Source organism: Ammodytes marinus (genome assembly GCF_949987685.1).
Source record: "Ammodytes marinus genome assembly, chromosome: 22".
Taxonomy (NCBI): Eukaryota; Metazoa; Chordata; class Actinopteri; order Uranoscopiformes; family Ammodytidae; genus Ammodytes; species Ammodytes marinus.
Window position 1 is genome coordinate 14,650,276 of NC_137226.1, and position 24,925 is coordinate 14,675,200.

The 24,925-nt window shown below is 40.0% G+C and overlaps 2 protein-coding genes across 3 annotated transcripts in view; one reads left to right on the forward strand and one right to left on the reverse strand.

Annotated features, from left to right (window-relative positions):
• tbc1d22a (TBC1 domain family, member 22a) overlaps positions 1-196 on the reverse strand; it is a 121,567-nt gene extending 121,371 nt beyond the window's left edge. For both annotated transcript variants that reach the window (XM_080051055.1, XM_080051056.1), the window contains exon 1: positions 22-196. In XM_080051055.1, coding sequence (XP_079907181.1) covers positions 22-83 — 62 coding nt within the window. In that variant the 5' untranslated portion in view covers positions 84-196. The remainder of the gene's footprint in view (positions 1-21) is intronic.
• Positions 197-2,716: 2,520 nt separating this feature from the next.
• The window catches only part of cerk (ceramide kinase), a gene marked incomplete at its 5' end in the record, with an annotated part of 36,619 nt that continues 14,410 nt past the window's right edge, over positions 2,717-24,925 (forward strand). Inside the window, 6 exons of the mRNA XM_080050779.1 lie at positions 2,717-2,864; positions 15,189-15,326; positions 16,996-17,118; positions 19,322-19,447; positions 20,132-20,198; positions 21,806-21,951. Of these exons, the coding sequence (XP_079906905.1) occupies positions 2,717-2,864; positions 15,189-15,326; positions 16,996-17,118; positions 19,322-19,447; positions 20,132-20,198; positions 21,806-21,951 (748 nt within the window). The remainder of the gene's footprint in view (positions 2,865-15,188; positions 15,327-16,995; positions 17,119-19,321; positions 19,448-20,131; positions 20,199-21,805; positions 21,952-24,925) is intronic.

The window sequence follows — 24,925 nt, forward strand, 5'->3', positions numbered from 1 at the left end:
AGGAGGGAACACGTCACTCACCTGCCAGGAACCTTCGCTGCATTTCTTTTCCAGAACTGCTTTTTATTCCCGTCGCTCGACATTTTCCCCTCTACCTGTCCGACCAGTCCTAAACACTAACTTTCGGACGCTGTCGTTGTGTGCAAAACGTGAAATGTATGTTTATTTACACCAGAGTTCCCCCCTCCTCCTCCAAAACTCAGAAGGCTGCCATGTTGATACTGCCGACTCGGCTAGCAAACGCTGCTGCGATTGGCCGGAGCGACGCTTTCCATGTCGTGAGCCAATCACAAGTGAGAGCCGATGTTGGGTGGCGTGAGAAGCTGCCGACGTCACGGTGCGCTGTCTTGTGCCATGTTGACTGAAACTTCAAGCTGAGTGTCAATCAAGAGGGGGACAACAATCAGCATCAGGACCAAAAGCCGGCCATCCTTAGTAACTTAAAGGTACAGTATAAGCTGAAGGTTTTGTATTGCTTGGAATACTTTACATACTTCATACATTATTAATCAGACAAACATTTTGAAAGCTTGTTTGTTCATAGAATAAAAGATAATGTTCTGGAAATACATCGTTTGTATTGTTATATCTTTTGTTTGTTTTGGCTATCCTTATTAATGTAGCCTATGTAAAAAATAACATCAACAATGCAATTGTATGTCATAGTGCACTGCAAATGTCATAAGGCATGATCAGAAAGTGTTGATAACTACAGTTACAGTAGTGATATCTTTTTTTAACATGATCTGCATGTGTAGCACTGATAGAGCATTGATGTTTACATGTGTAGTTTTGCACACAGGACAAGAGAGACAGGAGAACAATAGTCTGCAGTTTTGGACACAATTAAATCTGTTCTGGTCCGATATCATATACCTGTGTTTATGTTTTATTATTGTTATAAAATATATATATATTGTTATATTGTTATTATGTATTATTTTATTAATTCTTTATTTCAGCACCTAGCACTTTAAAAAAAGTATTTGGGGCTAATATTAGATCTCAGAGGGTCATATTCCTTCGTAATTACATTTGTTATCTACAGTAGCCTAAATTAATTAAAAATCAAGAAATATATGTTGGAGGTCCAAATGTTTGCCATAATTGCCTACCATTGCAAAACAGTAGGCCTATTGCATCATTTCACACACTTACCAATAACCTTCACCGGATAGGAGAGTTAGGGAATACATTATAGCTTGCAAATCAGCAAAATATTTTTGACCTTGGGAGGTCTGATCCCGAATATGGACTATTAATTCAAGATTAATGACGGTTTACGTAGGCAATTACCTTCTTGAGTTTTTCTCACTGTTATTTTCTGTGTCACTGCATGTTTGACAAAGACAAATACTGTAGGTGGAGAGAGACGAGAGATTTATTTTTAGGATTATTTGCATAAGTGTAGCCCATTTTCCACTCAGCTAAAAGCAGAAGTTATGATGTTGTGGAGGGCACACCAATTTAAACACAATTTAGTAAGCATTTCTGTTAATGTTGGTCAGGTCACTTTCTGAAGGTTAGGAAAGGTTAAAGGGACACTGTGTAATGTGACATCATCAAGAAAGTTCTAGAAAGTTCTAGAATGCAACACTCCCTGGGTAACCCCACCCCTTTTGAATAATAACAGAAGCTACAGTGGCCTTCAAGGACAAGAACAATTCTAAATTTTAAACAATGCACCTGATGACATTCCAACCAACATGGATTCCTCCATAAGACTTGCCTGCTCAATGTACAAAATGTAATATTAATATTTGTAATTCTCCGCTCAGGAGGATAATTCAGATTATTTGCAGAGGTGATTTTACACCAGTGAGGACATATTTATGAATGAGTATATTGATTTGAGCTAATAAATTACTTAAAATGTTACACAGTGTCCCTTTAAGGTAATTATTCAACTTTAATTTGTAGGCAGGGAAACTGCTTGAAACATGAGTCAGAGTCAACGTGTCTACCCAACGTCCGATGTAGTGTTTGTTCCACGGGACAGAATGATAGGTGGGAGCTCTCACTCTGTCAATATTTCAAGGTCCTGCAAACGTTAGTAGCCTACGATGCTGTACGAAATTGTTGTTTGTGGAAAAGTGGTAAAAGTGTTCTTACTTTTGCATATATGTTCTGTCAAAATGATTTAGTAGGCTAAGTATATTTTATTTTTAAATAACACATTAAAATCAAAAACAAAATCCCTGCTAATAGCCAAACAAACACACACACACACACACACACACACACACACACACACACACACACACACACACACACACACACACACACACACACACACAATGTCAAGGGTTCCAATACAGACTACAGGCCATATAAAGCCAACTAACTAAATAAATAAAGCACAGATTAAGTGACAAGATTTACTGCTGATAAATGAATCAATTGCCATTAGAATTGGACTGTAAGATTGTTTCCACTGCTTCATAAATGCAGGCACTCATTGTATGCTTGTTGTGGGACAGCACAGTATTGGGAAGTAGGCTAGTTTCATTTTTACCAATGAGTGAGTCATCTCGCTTCTTACACGATCTTCGTTTGAGTCCCACTCTTGTACCGAGAGCTCGAGCCAGGAGGCACTCGGACTCAGCAGGCGACCGGAGCCGAGCGCGTCTGTTCTCGCACGCGGGCCGTTTACAAAGTTGAGATGATAGTGACCGGACGACAGGCAGCGTAGCTAATGACACGTCCAAGAGACATTATGGAAAAAGAACCCAGGTTTCTGTCGTCGAGGCTTTTCCAGAAGCACAAGCAGGTAGAAGTTGTCCTCAATAGCAGTGTTTTGGCGTGGAAGGAAATTGAGGAGAGCAGAAAACGAAGCTCTGGCATCAGCAACACTTCTGACACCGGTAAGTAAGTAGCCTTCATGCAGAGGGGAATGAGTTTAATTGCTTTGCCAAAAACAGCTATTTTTTTATATATATAGCCTATGACTCTTTTACAACTTCAACAAACAGCCAAACTTATTCTAAATAGCCTGCACAAGGTAAACACATAACTTCAGGCCTATTTTAACCAGTTTTCATTCATTTAGGCTAATTTCCCTCATACCTTGGCCATTTTCAGCGTGTAAAAAAGGGGAGAAAAAAAGTGTTGAGCAGCTGTCTTCTGCGCTCCTTATCAGGACCATGCACCTGACGTAGACGCAGTTATGTCTCGGTGCTATAGCTGGGGTCTGTAGGCTGACAGGAGCGGGTCACACAGGTGGGCATTCAGTCCGACATAATGACAGCTCTAGTTCTCAAAACATAGCTATACTAGGATGCAGTAGTTGTGAAATTAGCCTGTTGTTACATGTTCACTGCCAGGTGCAGCTGTTGCCTAGGTAACGTAGCTAACTAACTGACAGACCTAATTAAGATAGCTCATGCCTGTGCAGAGGTTCGAGTAAAGGAGGAGGTGTTTAAGAACATTTCACAGACATAATAAAAGTTCAGATCAGAAAATAACAAATATTGTCAGACAAGTGGCTGTTGCTCAGGTTAGCATTATTTAATAGGCCTTCTCTAAACTGCATGAATAGGTTACAACTAACTCTGAAATGCATATTTCTTCATGTAACCTAGGCCTGTTAAATAAAACTACTTTATACATAGCCTACTATAAAAGTAATGATAGGCCCAAATAACTTGATAATGTATTGCAGTTAGGCCCACTCTGTTCTCAATGATCTATTTACAAAGGTGATAGCAGCCAATGTAGACTACTTGTAACGTAGTAACTTGTTGAAATATTTGTCAAGTTTTAGTGGTGCAGCCCATATTAGTCAGTCACTGAAACGAGCTAGTGTTCATTTAGATTTTAGAAAAGGCTGCTCACACACTTAAGCTAATGATATGTTTATGAATAGTGTCACAACCCAGTCAATGGTCACAGCGAGCTGGAATCCCAGCATGCACTGGTTTAATGGTCTGTAACCTAAATGATCTTTACCAAAACTGTGTTGTCAAGCTGCGCTCCTTATTTGAGCCAGGCCACTTCAACCAGACGTCCTTATAACCTCCTGAGGCTAATGTTTGTTCATCTCGATGAGTCCTCGGGTCTGTAATTACTGTACCGTATCAAGTGGAGTGATTACAGCTGGCACTGCACACACACTTCACTGTAAACCTGGCCATTGACCTTCCTCAGAGTGGTATCAAGTGGCCTATAATAACCCACCATAAAATACTTTCATTTATTGAGTCAGTGTTCAAGTGGCTACGTCAACTGGCTACCCAACCTCCAACCCTATCCCTCCCATCTCACCCCCAAATATCAAACACCTCTGTCTAGAGTCACACTTTCTAAAACGGCAATGACTTATGTAAGCTTAAGTGGATAATTAATACCTAGGCAAAACCCCTTTTTTTTAAAAACAGACATGGAGCGTTGTAAAAGGTTGTTCACCAGAAATGATATCCAGGACCTTCCAGGATCCCAACCTGGGTGGACAACGTGGTCAACTAGCAGCTGGAAAGCTACAACGGGCCGACACAGAGCAAATCAGAACTGTTTAAGCGAATGGGGGTGGGCTAATAGGGATTTTTTTAAACTTATAGATATCATTATGAAACTTTGCAAGTTGATTACTGACATTAAAACAACAACTTTTTGTATAAAAGTTTGAATAAATGTGAAAAATCATCAATATCTTACTAATGATACGTAAATTTGCATATCTGCAAAGCCCCAAAATCTAGATGTTGGACAAAAGCAGAGTCAATTTGTTTTTAAATTTTGAAAACAAATCAAGTGTCCAACTGCCTGAAGCTTTTCCTAATCACAGTTCAAATTTGATCAATAACACATAGAAAATTAATTTTTTACACAGTTTTTTCCAAGGGAATGTCTAGCCGTTTCCTAAAATACCAGCTGGAGACTCCAAAAGGACACTTTTGATCCATGGCACATGAAATGTAACTGTGTAAAAAATTTATTTTCTATGGGTTATTGATCAAATTTGAACTGTGATTAGGAAAGGCTTCAGGCAGTTGGACACTTGTTTTGTTTTCAAAATTTAAAAACAAATTGACTTTGTTTTCTTCCAAGATCTATATTTTGGGGCTTTGCAGATATGCAAATGTACGCATCATTAGTAAGATATTGATGATTTTTCATATTAATTTAAACATTTTGGAAAATACTGTAATACAAAAAGTTTTTGTTTTAATGTCAGTAATCAACTGGCAAAGTTTCATAATGATATCTATAAGTTAAAAAAATTCCCTATTAGCCCATCCCCATTCACCCCCATTCACTTTAACAGCTGGTTCTGATTTGCTATGTCGGCCCGCTGTAGCTTTCCAGCAGCTTGTTGACAAGGTTGTCCACCCAGGTTGTGATCGTGGAAGGTCCTGGATGTCATTTTTGGTGAACTACCTTTTACAACGCTCCATGTCCATAAAATCACTTTGACCCCTGGGTATAAACTGTATTAATCTTTTTATACATGCAGTCTTGGAATTTAGTGTTGTTATCATATAGTTAATCAGTGACTAGAGTTAAGGCAGGGGGGGACTTAAATGACTAATGGTTTAAAGTCCAAAATATTAGTTCTGAACTTGGCAGGGTGTTTGAGTGTTGCAAGTAACCAGTCCCTTACCTGCAAGGTCCCTGGTTCAGTGCCCACAACAGCAGAAATATTGCAAATAAATAAGTCAAGGAGGATATTTTCATATTTACTTTATTGAAAATAAAATGTGACCAAGCAAGCTGCGGGGATATCAGGATAAATCTGAAATAGAAGGTGACATGTTTGCAAATGTTTCTGACTATCAAGTTACATTTTAGAAGTTAAGGGAGATCTCTGAGTCCGCTGCACCACTGACAAGACAGAAGCTAATCCTAGCTGATGGCTGGAAATTAGGAAGCGTGACTCATTTGACAGGTCTTCTTTAGCTCTCATATATTACATTTTCTTTTTTGCCCAATATATTTTCCCTAGCATCAAACTGACACAAACGGGCCATGAATGCCAAGAGTTGTTATGCGCAGTAAATATCCCTCTGGTCTACATGCTTCGGTTTAGACAACATTAGTGGATGTTACTGCTTGACACAAACTGGAAGTGGATTTGGTCAAATCACAGCATCCGTCAGTCAAATGTGCTGAGTAGTGAAATAGACAGGGGCCTCTTTGCCAGGATTGGTATTTGTTGACACGCAGGTCTCGCCCGCACGGACACACAAACAAAATCCAATCACTGAAATGGCATGGCTTCTGAGCCTGGAGCAAAATCTTATGTCTACATTATGCCTGAGTGTCTCCTTTGATACAATGCACTATGCCATGTTGGACGGAAATGTAGAATAAATCATGGCATATGCTTTAGAGACCATCTTCTCCTTTCCTACAAATCACTATGCTTAGCAAGTAGTACTTCCTCAGGCCTTCTAAGCCTGGATATCTCTCTGGTCCAGGGGAGGGTTAGATATTGGCTTTCCCGTATAGCAGAGCTGAATACAGATCCAACACGTTACAGTCGGGGATTCACTTACAGCGATACTGGAAGTATTGGAAATCAGGCTGAAATAAGGTCTCACTATCACAGAATGTTGTCCTGTGGTCAAATCCCATGGCAAAATCCACATTTAAATAAAAAGCAAAACAGAGCTACATGATTTTGAGCCTCAGTCACTCTACTAGCCTGGTCCAACCAGACCATTGTACTTCATTTCATTTACTGAAGGTCTGGAATCACTCAATTGACAAAGGTTAACTCACTTGAAGGCGGGTGTATGTTGAAGTTTAAAACTATTGGATCAGCCCAGTGCCACTCTGCAGGACACATGAGAGTTAGTACAAATGGAATGGAATCTTTCCGAGTGTGGAATGTTATCAATAAAATATGTCAACCTCAGCGCTAAAGAGACAGTTTACCACCAATGTTCATGGGATTTATGGGAACCACGAATGTCCGTTCAACTTTTGTGCCAGTACATTCTAGTAGAATCTAGTACATATTTCTATTTCTAAGTGACCTTTTGGTGGAGCTATTTGAAAAGTCAGGAGATCAACAAATCAAGCCAAAATAAGTTGTTGGAAAAAAATTCTTGTATTCTGGACCTTTTGGGGTAAGTATTGAGAACAAGCAGAATCACTGCACCAAGACTGAACGTTCCCCCGTTATACCTTTGCTGTCTTCCCCTCTCGCTGTCTGTTTGCCTAAGCATTGGCTTAGCAAACCCATTGTGCCCGGGAGAAATCGGCATGTCTTGTTTGACAGCTCACTGCCACGTGTACCCTGGCAGATCTGGGCTCTGTAATCTAAAAGCTGGTGCTCAATGCACAGCCCTGTCTGTACATTACATTGAGAGACGGCTGCAGAGGGAGGGAGGGAGATACAGAGCAGCAAACACTGCCACAAAGCAGCAGCTGGAGACTGGGTAAACTGTGGTTTATACCGCATTACTGGCAGCAGTACAGGCCCTTTCATTACTTTGATTGTATTTATTTACCTGCAGCTTGGGTCAATAGGAGCACAGAGCCGGACCTCTAAAGCTAATTACACAATGAATCAATGACTTGATGATGTTGTGTTGGTGTCGTGGTCGGGCAACAAAAAGCCGCACAACCATCCTCTCCGTGGTAGGACACCCAGCTTGTTAATATAAATATAATTAATATATATTTATGGATATATTGCAATACAATCCTTGCGTACATGGTCCCTGCTGCAGCTAAAATCCAGCAGGGGGCCAAAAATGCTTTAATATTAGGTTGCATCACCAAACAACAAACATTTTTTTATCAGTTTTCCACCCTCAGTTTAATCTTATCCCCTCTCTTGCACCCGTGTTGCATGTCACTGGAAATGTAATGTGTAAAAGCAAAACGGGAACGACCTAAAAAACAACATAAATATTGTAGCAACGCCTTAAGAAAGCAAGCCTTTCCTTAAGCCTGTGCTGGCTTTTCCTCTAACACATTGTCAGTGCCAAAGCGCAGCAACAATAAAGGGATTACACACGGATCCACTGTGTAAGGGGAGGGGTGCAGAGAACAACAGCAGAATATGAATATGATGACAGCCTGTTTGTTGTCAAAGGACTGAAAGAAGGTGAGGCCAGGTGCTGTGCTGTCAGATATTGGGTTCACAAACACACACAAAATCCCTGGTACACACACATGTTTCTACTGAGTTCAGATTAAATTCTTCTCCATATCTAGATTCAAGAGAATGTCTGTGGTTGAGTCCCTTCAACACCAATGTGAAAACCATCTAGGGTGTGATGAGGACTTCAAAGTCATTATGTTGACGTGAATCACGGTGGGGTGCCACCCAGTTTTAGGGAAGCAGGATGAGCGGGATGAGCAGGATCATGAATTTAGTCATTTTTCACATATGCACCATAACAGGCACAGCTACTTGTCTATCCATCTTAAAGATACAAAGTAACATTTGAGGTCAAACTAGCATTTCAACTGATGAAATTGTGTGCCATAATGAATTCATTGAAATGGAATTGACGCAATCAGTAGATTCACTCACTGGGATTACATCTGCGTGTCAAGTTCAACTTTGGTAGAATTTGATACGCACATTTGAAGCATAAACTAATGGCAAAATCAACTTGACATCCATGACCTTTAAGGGATCATAGTCAGATAATCCAAAATATAAAGTAGTACAAATACATGACTAGTACTGACTAGCACCAACATATCCCCAGCTAGATGGCATGTTAACTATGAGCTGTTCAGCTGTAATAGTTCACCCATCCAGCCAAAGGTAGACATTACATCACCAAAACTGCTGGAACCTGACACTTTCTGATATGATCAGGCATTAACATATAGTGGTAGGAACCCGGTTAGGGATGAGAAATTGGCCATTCCAAATTGGGAAAGTGTTTTTGAAAGCACTAAAGGCAGGGGTACAAAAAGGGTAAAATCTTCCATAACTTTTTCTTTGTGATTGTGTGTGTGTCTACCATAATGAACAATAGGTCCTCTTCAGAAGCATGCTCCTGAATTACATGGTGGATAGTATTTATACCAAAAGAGCCGTATTTAACTGACCTCTTAAGCTCCATTACATTAACACAAAGATCCTCTTTCTTTTATGATTTTAGGATACTCTCATCGCCAATACCAGTGGCTCTTTGTGCTTGTCAAGTACGCTATGTCATTAATGGGCCACTTCACTCATTTTAAACTCTATGCCCATGTATTTCTCATGATATGAGTACTTTTACAAATCACCCCATCAGTGCTCTCCAGTAGCACCCTGGGCCCTGAGGACTTGGATCTTTCTGCCTCAGTAGAGAAAGGAACTTACAATGCCAGAGTTAGGGATTACATTCACATTTGGGCAAAGCAGCTGTCAGCCATTGTCAAAATGTGCTGTCCATTCGCTGTCTTTCACATTGTTAAGGGTACATATGCCGGGGTTTTGGATAAATTCTCTGTTGCTACTCGTTTCCCATAAGATATTCTATTCAAATTTGGTCTTAATAATGTTTCCATGGCAGTAAATGTTAACCTCATGTAGGAAAACTGATGCCTTAGAGGTGCATGTTTGGACAAAAATGTAAACCCCTAATACACATTTTGGAAAGGTATGCTGAATTTTAAGACAAACTTTATAACCAAATGCAGTAGAATACTGGTGCATTCTAGGTTGTTATGTCTAACAAATAGTTTCTCATTTAGGGAAATACATTTTGTCCCTAAAACGAGGAAACCGCTAGCCTGCTTCTGTCCAAAACTAACAAAATGTGCCTAGTAGCATCTCTATGGCTCAATAATTATTAACACTATATCTGGTTGTCTAATCTTTGTAAAAATGACTGTGATTGTGGTTATACAGGCTTTTATGTGTACTATTTCTTGGCCAGCTGCAGTGCAGATTTTGATGTTTTGGACAGGGACAGGCCATTATCTTTCCACTGTGCCTAGTTCTTCTACTTAGCTAAGCTAACAAGCTGTGGAACTATTCTATAGCAGTAAGTAAACAGCTTGTATGTAAGCTCCTGTTAAATGCAAGTGGTATTAATGTTTATTGGGCCTAATAAGTGGTAATTAATTAGTTTTGGCTATGCCTCAGGGGTTTAGATATCATCTCTTCAATTACACACAGCCTTCTTCACAAACAGTACTTCTGGAGTTGAAGTTTTCTTTTTTTATCGATTTGTGACTCCTAAAGGTAGAACTCAAAGGCTTTATATGAAAACATTGAAATCAATATCACTTGGAAGTCTCAAGTGTTTGCAGTAGGCCTTGCCACAAATCATGATTCAGAGACACAAACACAAAGCAGCACGCTCCAGGTTAGGCCTTGAATATTGTTAGAGGGACAATACGAATGTCCTTTTTTAAAAGTACCCAGGTTGCCCTCCTCATGAGTGCTTTTTCAATGTGATTTGTCTCTTGGAGATGTTTGGGCTTGTCCTTTTATGCTTGATTGTCATAACCGAGTCTATTATTTGGACTAAGTGAACTTGGCTTTTGTACCAGAAATGTTGAATTGCTAAAAGGTAATTTATTAAAAAGGATCATATCGAATCTTTCTATGCCATTCATTCTATAATGGAAATTGAAGAAAGTCACAGAATATTACATAACCATAACAAAAGTCTTCTTTTTGAGTGTTTTGTGGGTATCACCGAAGCTCTGCAACAGCAAAACATGTTAAAGCTTACCTCCAAGTCCATTGGAAAATAAACCCTAGTTGCCCCCAAGTTCCTGAAATGCTGAGCTTGTTCAGGTAAGAGACCTCTCCGGCTCACAGTATCTCACTGACTGAGCCCTGTGGTATGAATAAGCAGCACACACTGGGTGACTGCCAGTGCTAAGATTATTTTCAAGCACAAAGAAAAAGTATGTCAGAGCAAAGCAGAGAGGATCTGCCTTGTATGGCCAATTGCTTAGCATGTAGCTTAGGGACCGCACCGGGCTAAAAAGTAGGGAATTTGTGTGTGTATGGGATTATTGTGTACTTGTGTCTGCCTATTTTACCGTGTATGTGCATTTGTGTGTGTGTGTGTGGCAGGGTTATTGGAGCAGTGTTTTGAATGTGGGAATGTCAGCTATTGTCTCCAGTCCCTTCCCTAACACAGTTCACTGGGATTGCTGGCTTTGTGTTGTGTTTCTGGGGTTAATTTGACCAAGTCGTTCAAAGGATAGGCCAGGCTACAAAGAGAGAAACACACACACACACAGCTTGTACTGACTCAGTGATGACTGTTCGCTTATAGTCTCTCTGACAGAAGTAGATTTTTCACCATACCAACACAGAATGGATTTCATGCATTTTTTCCTCTTTGTGGGATATCGCCATAAACCAGGGAGCTTAAGATAACAAACATTTAAATGTGTAAGAGATACCAGATAATATATTGTAATATATTCTGCTGGTGTGACTCCAGTACAAATTTGGAGCTCGGATATTAATCAAACAAGCAAATGTAAACTTTCCCGTTTAATTATCTCAAATCTCAAATACACTTTGTTTTAATCTTGTGTTTGTTCTGACAATAGTTGGCACTATCAACATGCAACATTTGACCAAAGTTAACCCACTTTGGATTCTCTGTACGCTTCCATGAAAGGATTTTTGACATGTTAGAGCATCCTTCTCAACATAAAGTGTCTATTTAGTCACTGGTCTTGGTGAAACATGTTGAAAAGCTGATAAAACAAACATGTGTCTGTGTTTAACTTTCCATTATGTGAGTAGCCTAAATCAACATTTCAAAGAGTTAACGTCCTCAGTGATCTGTTTGTCTAAGAAAGTTCCGTACGACCACGTCATGTAACCACAGGTGTTTCCATGACGTTAACCTAATTCTCGTTGTCAATATTGTCAAAAGGGTTGTGACCCTGAACAGGATAGGCAGTTTAGAAAATAGACAAACTGTGTAGTAGGGGAGAACGGGGTAAGTAGGCACACTTTTTACTCTAGTGAGAATTGCTTATCACCTAAACATCTTTCAATAGTCATTCCTACATTAAATTGAAGCTTAAGGAGTTGGCTTGAAATGTGTACCCCTCACTTTTTCTATCTTATTGTAATAAAGAAGAAATTAATCATCAAAGACACCCTTACACATTGTGACAACCAACCCCATCAAGGGGTCGGTTGTCAAACACTATGGGGTTGTTTGTCACAATGTTATCTTAATGGGAATAATCTTAAAAATAAGGCAAGAAAGTAGAACTACATTTGAAAGTTTAATTGCATTGTCAAGTTGACAAATAGGCCTACATAACTTACTGTAGCCTTGGCAGCTGGTCTAGTTTGGGATGCACTGGGTTGTTTTGATTTTGTTGCCCTTTTTTCTTTTGCATGCTAGCTGCCTTTTCCTGCTCTGTTCTTTCCTTCTCTGGGGTGTCAGTGAGGATACAGGTTGAAAATGTATTTCGTTATTGGGTTCCTTTTCTGGCTGCAGCCTTGAGATAATATGTGACAACCAACCCCCCAAAAAATTTGACGACCAACCCCAACTTGAATTTCTTGCTAGCATCAAGGCCAACAACCATCTGACAACTAATTAGCTTGCTAACCACAATCTAAACTATAGTTTACCCTTCACACTTTGTATGGGTAACAAGTGTTTTGTTATAAACCCATTGTGTAAAAGCCTAGAAGAAAAATACTGAGGAGCTAAATATTTTCAATTTTACATGAAAAACACAAACAGTCGTCTCACCTCAAATTCAGCAGTCTAACTCCAAGGAAGACTATGTAGGTGACCTCTGATCCCAATTCTGGATATTTACATACCAAAATTTCACAGACAGCGCCTTCTGGTTCCGAGATATAACGATTGTGACAACCAACCCGTGTGACAAATTACCCCGTTCTCCCCTATACACTCACTGGCCACTTATTAGGTAAACCTTGCTGGTACCGGGTTGGACCGCTTTTGGCCTTCCGAACTGCCTTAATTCTTCGTGGCATACTTTCAACAAGATGTTGGAAACATTCCTCAGAGGTTTTTGTCCACATTGACATGATAACATCAGGCAGTTGCTGAAGATCTGGTGGCTGCACAACCATGATGCGTATCTCTCGTTCCACCACATCCCAAAGGGGCTCTATTGGGTTGAGATCTGGTGACTGTGCAGGCCATTGGAGTGCAGTGAACTCATTGTCATATTCAAGAAACCAGTTTGAGATGATTTGATCTTTGTGGCATGGTGCATTATCCTGCTTGAAGTAGCCATAAGAAGATGGGTACACTGTGATCATAAAGGGATGGTCATGGTCAGCAACAATACTCAGGTAGGCTGTGGCACTTGAACAATGCTCAATTGGTACAAGGGGGCCCAAAGTGTGCCAAGAAAAACACCATTAAACTTCCAACACCAGTCTGAACCATTGATACAAGGAAGGATGGATCCATGTTTTCATGTTGTTAATGCCAATTTCTGAACCTACCATCTGAATGCCAAAACTGAAATAGAGACTCATAAGACCAGGTACACTTTTTCAGTTCTTCTATTGTCCAATTTTGGTGAGCCTGTGCAAATTGTAGCCTCAGTTTCCTGTTCTTAGCTGACAGGAGTGGCATCCTGTGGGGTCTTCTTCACCTTCAAAGTAACTTACATCCTCTTTCTTCCCCATTCTGATGCTCGGTTTGAACTTCAGCAAGTTGCCTTGACCAAGTTTACATGCCTAAATGCGTTGAGTTGCTGCCATGTGATTGGGTGATCAGTTATGTGTGTTAACAAGACATTGTTAACAACAGGTGTACCTAATAAAGTGGCCCGGCGAGTGTAAGTCACAATAACTATTAGTAATCCATCTGCATTCATCTCCAACACATCACATTGGAAGAGCACTTTGCCATTTCTCAAAAAGTTGGAATGAAACTCCTCATTCTTGTCTTTTTTTTTTTTTTTTAAGTAAAGCCATTACCCACACGGCCATAACTTTTCCTATTTGTCAAAGTGTGAATATCGATGGCCATAAAGTTATTCATGCCTGCACGGCGCATCATTTTTATTTGAGAAAGAAATGAAATCCTATTCCCTCACAGTCCCAGGAGAGAGAAATAATATGTCATGCCTCCCTCCCATCCATTTCACCACGTCGGCGGCTGAATAAATTGGTAGGAGAGAACGGGATGCCTGTATGTGATTCAGTTGAAGAGGTCAGTTAAACTAGTCGCAAGTAATATTGTCCTTTCCCCAGTACAAAATGCACTTTTTGAATTTGTTCTGTAAGCAACATAGCCAGCTACTGTGCTACTTGCACGCTAAGGATTTTTGGATTCAAATATAGAAACAGTTCGCTAGGGAAAACAAATATTTAGTGTTGAATATTTAGCCTTTTTTTTGCTGTCCAAAGCTTTGGTGTCTTAGCTATTCTGTGATCATTTTATCGTCCTTTGAAATTATGACATCGCTAATTCCAAATTGTTCTCACACATGGATACGAAAAGAAACCATTTCCAAAACATGGCCTTTCAATAACAGTTGGTTCATTCAAACCTATTCAATTCTTTGATGTGATTCAGCAGCTCTTAAAGGCGGCCGATTGTGCCCTTCTCCACACTGCCACAAGGTACCAAAGTACTCCATTCTTGACAAATTATGTTAATGAACACACCATTCAAATGTCCAAATTCCCCAAAGTCTTTCATCCCAGCAAGCCGGACGCTGTTCTTGTGGGAAAGAAGAACAAACACCAAGCATTTGGCTGTGTATGTTGTTCCTTTTTAGCTGCAAAATGTTCAACTTTAGCAATTAGTCTCTAACTTTGTGTGTGTGCCATTTGGTGCTGTGCAGAGAGCGTGTAGTGGGTTTATCACTGCAACAGCTGCCTGTTACATCTGGAGATGAGGCTGACGAGCAGTGAGACTGAACCAAAACCATAAACAGTAAAAAGCTGTGGGCCGTAAAACCAAAACAATGATCTGAGACAAGCTCCATAAAGCTGATGGGAACTCGCAAAAGGACTCATAATTCCTTTTGCGTTATGCGATCCATTTTCAATAAAAAAAAATATTGATTTTAGCAACTTTAATTATCTTCACAAAAAACATTATTGCTTTTGTAAACAGAGCATTTTTTAAATACATGTAAAATGCACCTCCTCAGTAGTTAAGTTTCGTCGATGTGTGTCGATGAGAACTTATAACACAGGCTAATACAATTTTTCTGTCAAAGGATCCTTAGGCTTTTGTTATTTTATAATGCTTGTTAAAGTTGGGTAAAATGTTAACATGTCAATGTATCTCCAGCACGCAGCCATGCTGTCCAGGTGTGTGAAATACTGGCTGTGCGGAAAACCACAGAGGATGACCAAGACAGCACAGAGACCAGGAGGAGTCAGAAAAAAGTCAAGCAGCAATCCCAGCTGTATCCCCATGCTTTCACAGGTATACAACCTACATACAAGCAAACACACACACACACACACACACACACACACACACACACACACTAATTAAGTTGTCACATGGAGCACTGTGGTGGAGGTTTGCCAAGTCTGAGAAAATGACTAGCTGAATTATGGGAAATGTAGGATCCAATGTTTTGTTGCTAAGCCCACGCAATGGATTCAAAGACAAGAGTATCTCAGCTTTTTCCTCTGTTGAATTTCTCGCTTTTTTAAACACATATCCTCTGTCTTAATGCAAGTGCAATATGTAATAGCTGAAGTGCTCCTCTTTAAGAAATGGATGCATCGTCTTTTGTTCCTTCCCCTACAAATGCTTGTACAGCTAGCTTTTACCGACTGTCACATTTCATTTTTCTGCAGTAGGTCAATGCAACATATTACAGTTCCATTTTTGGGGTAAGTGTGCCAAGAGCCTGTGTTCAGCCCCTACCAATCTCAAGTGGTCTGACACTGGAGCTGTCAGGATTATTTCTACAGTCTGAAACAACAAGAGAAGCCCCTTCACAGCTCAGCTGACTGGGCCTAAAATGGCAGCATGCCAGTGACTCAAGGGCTAATGCTCGATTTTAAGCCATTAGATTATATCCTAAAGGAGATCCGATTTACATTAGTTATCACAGAAAAGGTCTAAAAATTACCTCACTAATGTGGGCTTTTACTGGCATCAGATTGTGTCTAAACTCGACATGAGTGCATAGCCGAAAATGTGTGGAAACTTGGCTTCAAAGACGCGCTCCATCACTTCCATCCCGATTATGTAACTTCTTAAAGGGCTGATTTTACACCCACTCTGAACGCCATCTCTGCCTGGAAGACGTGCAAGGTGCCGTAAATGATTGGAGCAACTCGCCGGAAAAAGTTAACTTCTCTATCTGATGAAAAGAAAAAGCCTGGTGTGATAATTTGACTTTGAAACGCTTCCGTGCGCGAATCTGCTGTCAAAGTGCTTAGCGTGTGAATTTTCGGGTCTTTTAATGTCAATATTTCAGTACTATTCCCTAGCAGGATATAATGCGGCTCCCTCCCTACTTTTTGTCTGACTATCAGCAGAGCCCCGTTTTACTTTAACTGACTTCTTCTCCTTCATTTCTCCCATGCTCTTATTTTATCACTTATTCACATGCAGAATCTAATTGGCCTTGCTGTTAAGGACAAAGCCAGGGTTCATTCTCGAGGGCTGAATCTGTACCGTGACAAGGCTTGGTAATACTGAATAGTCTTGCAAAATTGATTTATGGACAAAGTATGACAACTGAAAAGAAGACCCAACAAAGACATCCAAATTATAAATCACAAAATATAATGGGTGGTTCTCAGTGATTCATATCTGGGAAAGGAAGGCTTTATTTAGCACATTTTGTGTTATCTGCTCAAATACCATTTAGAATTATCTTATTGTATTGATACAATCTTTCTTTTAGGATCTCTTTTTCGATTCTCCGTCTAACAGAACTGGTCAGTGGTTAGAACGTAATGGCAAGGTCGAAGGTTCAATCGCTGCAACAGACAGTTGTGTGTCTATCAGCAAACATGACCTACAACACCCAATACAAATGTAATGTCATAGGTTGGCAAGGCGTATATTTTATTTTTTTGTCTTCTTTTTCCTCACACAGCTCCTTCTATCTCTTTTTGTTTTCCCACAGTTTCCTACGTGAGAAAGAGAAGGCAGCACCAGTGGCGGTGTAGCAATGTCATCTTCCACTGTGCCAACCAGGGACTCTGCGAGCAGTGGATCCAACTTATCAACGAGCAACTGTCATTACTCAGTATGTACCGTTACACCATGTCCTCGAACAGATGTGGTGACGCATTTTGAAACTAAATCTGAATTTCATTTAATCAAAATCAGTTTATTGACTAGGCGCCGTAAAAGTGCCACGTACTCAGAATGTGGCTTATTGAGCGCTAGCACAAATGCATTTAAAATTGGAGTACACGCAGTCCATTAAGCCGCACTACACAGGGCCAAACATAACTTTAGGAAAAACCTATTCCTGGAGCAATTTTAATAGCTTACAGCAACATGGGACACAATGTAATCATTTCTTAGTTGATTATGGACTATTTTATAGAGGCACAATTATACAGTATTTAACTGTGGCCTTCACTAAGAATACACCCAACACTGCCTCCTGCCACACACTGAATAGAATACTCTAGTCGAAAATCAAGGATAACCCAAAGGGATATTATAGAATTGTAAAAGAACTGTTTGCAGATTTATATCACGACGACCAGGGAATTGTTTCATGTTACAATTATGATCGAATACATATTGCTTTACGTGCTTTTCTAGCCCTTACTACCAGGCGGTAAGAGAAAGTGTGCATTATCCTCCAAAAACAAAAACATATTCATTCTCTTTGGGTTGTGTCAAAGTCCCTCAGGAGAACCCAGGAGCAGGATGCGTTCCTGCATCTCTCTTGTAGACAGCGCCTCACAGGCATAGACATGAAGAATGGAGCCGGCAACCACAGTCTGATAAGACATATAAATGGTGGTACTACAAACATTAAAAAGGAGTCTAGTGTTGTTGTGTAGAAATATCTTGGACATGAAGCATGAGGTAGGGTGTCTGTAGTATTGCTCTTCCAGCTTACTGTTCAGATGTCCTCTAAGGAATCTACTTTGGCGTCTCCTAAATATTACTATGCTTTTTAACGAAAAAAAAAAATAAAAAACTGTACATAGCAGCACATCATAACGAATAAATAAATAAAAAATCAACTGGAAGGTTTAAGGTATTTAAAGTTTTTCCATGATGTATTAACATATTACACGGCCATAAAACATTTTATTACACTATCAGTCACAACATATGGAACTTTATTACATTTTTTTTTTATATAGTTGAGTGCGAAACACAGTGTTAAAACACTTTTAGTACTTGCATGATGGCGTTCTAAAGGATTTAGTGTGCATGTATAGCATGGGGGACATTACAGTGTGAGAAGGTTTTAGCCCATTTGAAATGGTCTGCTTAGCACTAATTTGCCTGGCAGGATGAATCGTTTCAAGAAAAATGAACTAGATTTCATTGTGAAGACGGCGGCGTGGTGCGTTCAATAGCGTTCGTTCTCCTCCACACACATCACATCTTAACATCATCCTTTGACAATCCATTCATGTGATCTAATGGAGCTTTTATCTTATTGCCAAACAACATTGCACCCCCCTACATTTCTTTGCGCTCATTTAACACTTGATCCCGAATCCGTTTCATTTTAAATTTGAGCAGCTGCTGTATCTCAGCTTGTTTGTCCTAAACGCAGTCTTCCACAGCAGCCCATAAACAAGCCATTTAGTATTCTCCGTCGCAGCACTTTTGTTGGTTTATCGCCGAATGATGCAGCACCTCCGGATGGCTTCACACTCCTCCCACAGACAGTCGACACACCATTTATTTCTGGAGCGGAGTGTCCCGGGCGCCCGTCACTTTGACTGAGCATTTGGAGAAAGGTCTCTCTGGTTAATGAAAACTTCATCAAGCCTCTGTCAGTTACACGTTTATTAAACGCCTGGTCCAAAATAGTAAAAAATCGATATGATATCAAAGTTGGGTGTCTCAATAGGCTTTTACAAAAATATTTATGAAAATAAACTTTCATAGATATTATAAAACTTAGTTAAAAAACATTACACTTTTTTTTACTGTTTAGACCGTTTTACAGGACTGTGTGGGCGTTTTTTAATAGTACGTGCGGGCAAAGAACCGTGCTGTGATTGGTTCAAAATACTTACTGTGTCATAAGAACAAGAGCATGACCCGCCTCACCTAAATGACAATATCTTTCATTTGGATTGATACATATGCCTAACTCCTTTTAGATGCTTACTATCATGCAACTAACTAACTAACTAACCCAAATGACATAGATAGAAGGATTTTTTGAGGATTTGGTTTTATAGGAGCTTTACAATGGGCCTATTTGAATGACTATCTCACAATCCTCCTCCCTTGCTTTGCAGCCAACCGACCGAAGAGTCTCCTGGTGTACATCAATCCCCTTGGGGGAAAGCGCCGCGGGAAGCGTATCTACGAGCAGAAGGTGGCTCCGCTGTTTACCCGCGCCTGCATCTCAGCCGACGTGATTGGTGGGTCCCTATAATAAGAAGCATTTTTTTTTATTTTTTTTTTTTACATTTAAATAAAAAATTAGCCTTGATGGTCACCACAGCCTACCGTGGCCCATTGCGGGGACCAAAGAGGCCTCGCAAAGTGATATGATTTGGCTTATAGCGCCATTAATCACGCCAGCACCTTAATGGAAGCTGTGATAGTTGATAAGCTTGGGTATCCAAACACATCTATTATTCAATAAGTGTTTGCTACTGCTTACACATAGTCTAGGATATGGATGGTCCGTCAGAGTGAATGCTATCCACTCTGGGCTTTCCTCCTACCGCTTGCTATGAACTGCAGGATTGTATTTGTGTTGATATTATACGTCTGGTAAATAGATTTACTGTTAAATTATTGTTTTTGTTTTCCGCGGGCCCGGGGCTCATTTCGCAGGACTAATATACAATCGTCGAATTAGGTTGTTTTGTGCCACTGTTGCCTTTTCGCTTTCTCCGCACATTAATCTGCATGACGGGTTCCATTTGAATGTTTCAAAAGCGCAGCCCTTTTCCTTGTCTTGTTTTTTCACAAATGCCAGTAAATAGCATGCTTGTTCTACTAGTCAAGCCACAATGAGCATACACTTATTTTGCCTGTACGTTTTCCCCCTCACTGAACTTGTTCTCAACACTTGCCATTTTGATTTGTCTCTATAGTTACAGAGCGCGCCAATCATGCCAGAGACCACTTGAAAACAGAGGCCAATCTAGATAAATACGACGGGTGAGTACTCAAGCTAGGTAGCTGTGTTGCTTTCTTTAGGCTTTCAACGCTGTCATGGAATTTACTCTGTTGCCTTTGTGTATTGCAATTAAGCCATGGAGAGAATCAGCCGTTAGACCTGCATCAATTATCCCATATTAAGAGTTTTTTATTGACGCCCTGTTGTGCTGTAGTCTGTGTTGTGTGAGATTGTTACCATGAGACAAAGCCCTTTGTGTTTTTTTCACACTTAAACACAGTCATTTTAATGATCTCAGGCGTTGACCTGAATTTCCTTGTACAGTGTTGGATTCTTGTAACCTGGTAACTTGTCATTTTTGTGTTACTCTCTTTCGATTGGCAAATACATTTCAGTAATTGAAAGCAAGCTACTGTTTTTATCTTTTGTCTTTTATTCCTTCAACCTCAAACTCAAGTGTATGATAATCCCGATAATACAAAGGGTCTACAAAAAGTACATAAAACCAAGATTGTTTTTTTGCAGGTAAACATATGTAGTTAACAATGACACTAAAGCTATACTGCGTAACTTTTTCATATTTCGGTTACATTCAAGACACCGCCAAATGAGTTGACACAAAGTTGATTAAGCCTATCAGCTCCATAAAACGTTATCTGTATTTCTCAGTATGGCAGCGTTTAAAAACTGGTGTCGCCCTCTAAACACTGGCGCAGGAGCTCAAGAAGAGCCCAAGAAATGTATCAGTTATCAGTATCAGATTCTACTGCTGAGAAAATACCTGGACGTACAGCAAAGGGAATAAAATCCATACGCGATCACCGAAGGCTTATCTCATGTAGATGCGCCGAGATTGTTGTTTTCATTACTCAGAATTCCTCGTGGGGGTGACAGAGGTTACGCACTATATAGCTTTAAGTGGATCCAGCAAAGTCAGTTAGGTTTCATCATATGGGAACAAAGAATGTCCATTTGGCAGAAGTTGAGATGTTTCCCAGGATATACAAAGATGTCCTTTCAGTAATACATGAATAAGATCCATCTTTGAACTCACCCAATTTGTCTACACAATGCTTTAGACATTCAGTTGAAATAAAGTATTCAGTTATGGCAAAAGCAGCAGTTTATATCTAAAAGCAATTCTGTTCCCTAGAATCACTTAAATACCTGTACTTTAATATCCTCATCTACAAATCACTCAGGTTTGATGTTTTCAACACAAACTGTACACAATGCTGCAGCTCACATATGTGACTGCGAGGGATGGAAGTGAGGGTAAAATGCAGCTGAGAGTCGGACATAAAAGGGCATCAATAGCATGAAAGGGTTTTTTCCTGTCGAGTGCCCGGCCGTCTCCAACGCCTATCCTTCAGTCCAGCAAAAGCTTTTACTCTGCTATTCATATGATCTATAGGTCCTCTTTTGTAAGGTTTTTTGATATAGACTTGTGAAAAAAGTGTAATGCTGAGTGGCACAGCGGGATATTATGATGTATAGAAGGGTTTGACAGTTCCATCTACTGCCAAGGTGTGGTATAGTCGAGGCTTTTCTGGCTCTTGTGGTTATTTTTCTCATCAAATAACCTAAAAAATGTCCTTTATCGCCTATGGAATGTGTAAATTGTTGGGATAATTTGTATTTTTTCCAGGGTGGTGTGTGTGGGTGGAGATGGGATGTTCAGTGAGATCATGCACGGCTTGGTCACCAGAACCCAAACAGACAACGGCGTGGACCAGACACAACCGGACGCTGAGTTGGTGCCGTGTCGTCTACGCATAGGGATCATACCAGCAGGTGAGCTTTGGGCTACAATATCCGTTAAAAAAATATATTATTAATGTTTGGTAATAGCTAATCTATTTCATTAGTTTAGGGCGAACTATACTTATTCGCTTTTTCATGATATGCTCAATACCACACAAATGGTCCAAATTACAGGTAGAAAAATAGGTAGTATGAATAGCAAAGTAACATAATAGAAGATTGATACCGCCACCGTGCCTGTGCAATAACAATGAAGCTACAGGTCACTATGGGTTAGCCTTTATACTTCAGCGTTCATAGAACATAATTTAATGCTGGAATGGTGCACGACAATTTCCTTAAAGGGGTCAACTTTTACTTTATTTTTTTTAATTGAAAAAATAAGAACTCTGACAGTTGTCAAAAGTCCCTCTGTAAGAAAGCCATTATGACTCCAAAATAGAGTTGATTACAAAGTAGCATGTGTTATGTCAAGAATGCGTTGTATAACACGTCAAGTGTTCTCCTTAACTGTTAAGAAGAGGTGCTACGGGTTTAAAAAAAGACAGGAAATTGTCTCTCAAAGTCCAACTGTAATTGATTTCAGTTGTGAAGAACTTAAGCCCTCCTTATCCGTGGGTTGCTATATGAGAATCTCTATGGCAACAGGGCAGGAGGTCCCAATGGGGCCCTGCGGAGGGTCAATCATTTCAAGTCCCATAAATGGAAACGTGCTGTGTGACATTTTGAAATCACTGTAATTTTCATGGGGACGGATATAGTTACTGCTAAAAGCCCGATATGAGGCTATCTGGTGCACAGCTTGATGGTATCAGCAATACGTTTGTCTGGGGACACAGTAAAGGATTTTTAGGCCATGATTTGGATGTTTTTACTAATTTTTCTCCCTTTTTAAACCAGATCAAATCTAATCGGCTGAGACACATACTTCTGACCAAGAGAGGCCAGAAAGTATAGGCCAGATAGGCGAATATATGTGCACAAAAGCACTGAAAAAGTTCATTGTAGATAACATGTCTCTTTATGTCCATGTCAAGGACCCTTTCTGCCATTATTTTACTGCCGACTCTCTTGTAATGTTATTAAATGGCTCAAAATGACTACATAAAAAAGATCTTGCCTTTGTCAGTCATTTATCTACCTCGATTGTGAAACGCTTTGTAACTTTCTCATTTAAAGTGACAATAATGTTTCAAATAATGGCGTATAGTGTCTTTAACATCTTAGCACAAACACTATTGCTTTAGGGGAATCGATATTAGGCAATGAGCACGGCTTACTATGCAGCCCATAAACTTTGATTCTGTGTAGCTCTGTGTTTCTACGTCATCATGGCAGAGTGTGATTTTTACGACTCCATCAATACGCCGATCGATACCACTGGAAGAGTAAATGGTAATGTCTTATCAAAAGTCCCACAATACCAATGTTCAGAATAAGAGTCCTGAACTCATTTATGGCCTTGTCACCGAGCCGTCATCCAAATAAACGTTATGACAGGACGTTTTCTCATGACAAGCCTTTTTCATACTGGTTTGGAGCTATTATAGACTGAAAAGGGAAATGTCAGTTAACCCTGTCCCTGACACATTGAAAAAAAAACATATACTCTTTCATCAAAATAATCCACTTCCACTTGTCTGGTTCGCTGCTGTCATTCCGAGATACTGTCAAAAGCTATAAATACATTCATGTAGGCTACTGAGGATTCAAATAGCAGGAGGAAAAAAAATAAAAAAATTTAGGGCAGCACTAAAATGCATCACGACTCCATTGTTGTCCAAGATGATTCCACTGCCAAGATGATCTTACGGGGCCAGACAGATTTGAGGGGAAATTCAGATAAATCCTTGGGCTTTTCCCACTGAGGATATGCCTTGTGACAGTTTATGCTCTCTCTTCTGAATATGCCAACATCAGGCTACTGCTGCGGCTGTGCAAACTTAAAGGCAATAAAACATTGATCAGCAGAGGACGGCACATCATCGAACATCTGCGCGCGCCACTTCAAAGTCAGTTGGCTTTTTTACTGTGGTATAAATTCAGAAATTAAATGGCATATGTCAACGCTTTCTTTTTACGCTTGGCAAAATAGCAGGTAGGCCTATAGTGCGGTGGCGGCGGTGCTGTCAGGGGCAATCGGAAAAAGTGCTCGGATGTGATTATGAAACCCATGGGAGAAGAAGAAGCAAAAGGCCAGATGAGGAATATTCCTAGAAAGAAAGTCTGTGAAAGCAAAAGAAAGAGAGAGCGAGAATGAGAGAGAGAGAGGGAGCTCATCTTCATACTCATCTGTGTGTTCACCGACTGAATGACAGGCCTGATCTCCAACTGTCACGCTTCTTTGAGCCGGCTCAAAACATCACTAGTAAGATTTCTCTCTCTCGGTCTCTCTCTCTCTCTCTCTGCCTTTTATCGGTGACAGTAGGTCCATTTCACTACCACTCGAAGACGATCAAAGTAGGGCAGAAAGAGAGAGAGGGCTGAAATTACGCAGTAGAAGCGATAGAGCCCTTATTACCTCTCCAGTTGAAAGATTTAACATTAAGCACTACATTTCTCTGGAGGCAGGGGATGTATCTTATCCTTCATTTGTTGGCTGAAGAGAGCTGATGATAGCTCAGGGCCTGGAGCTATATATCCGATTATTTTACTTAATGGATGAAACGTCCCCCTTCGTTTCCGACTAATTTGATAATTCAACTGAATTCTTCTTACTAGGTTGCCGTTTTGGAAGACTTCTATACAGTATAAAGTGCTACGTTTATTATGACCGATTTGAACTCTAACGTCCTATTTACATCTTTACAGCTTTATCTGCCAAAAGGGACAACATGCTATTACAGGCTGTTCTGATTACTGGAGATAGTAACCCATTAAAAAGCTTGAAGACACGCTGACCATCGTACTCTGATAAGATGAATATTAATGACTCCATTTGAGCTTATCAAACAGCGCTCCATAATTGAAAGATTTATAAAATCAGTTATGTCACAAAGACTTT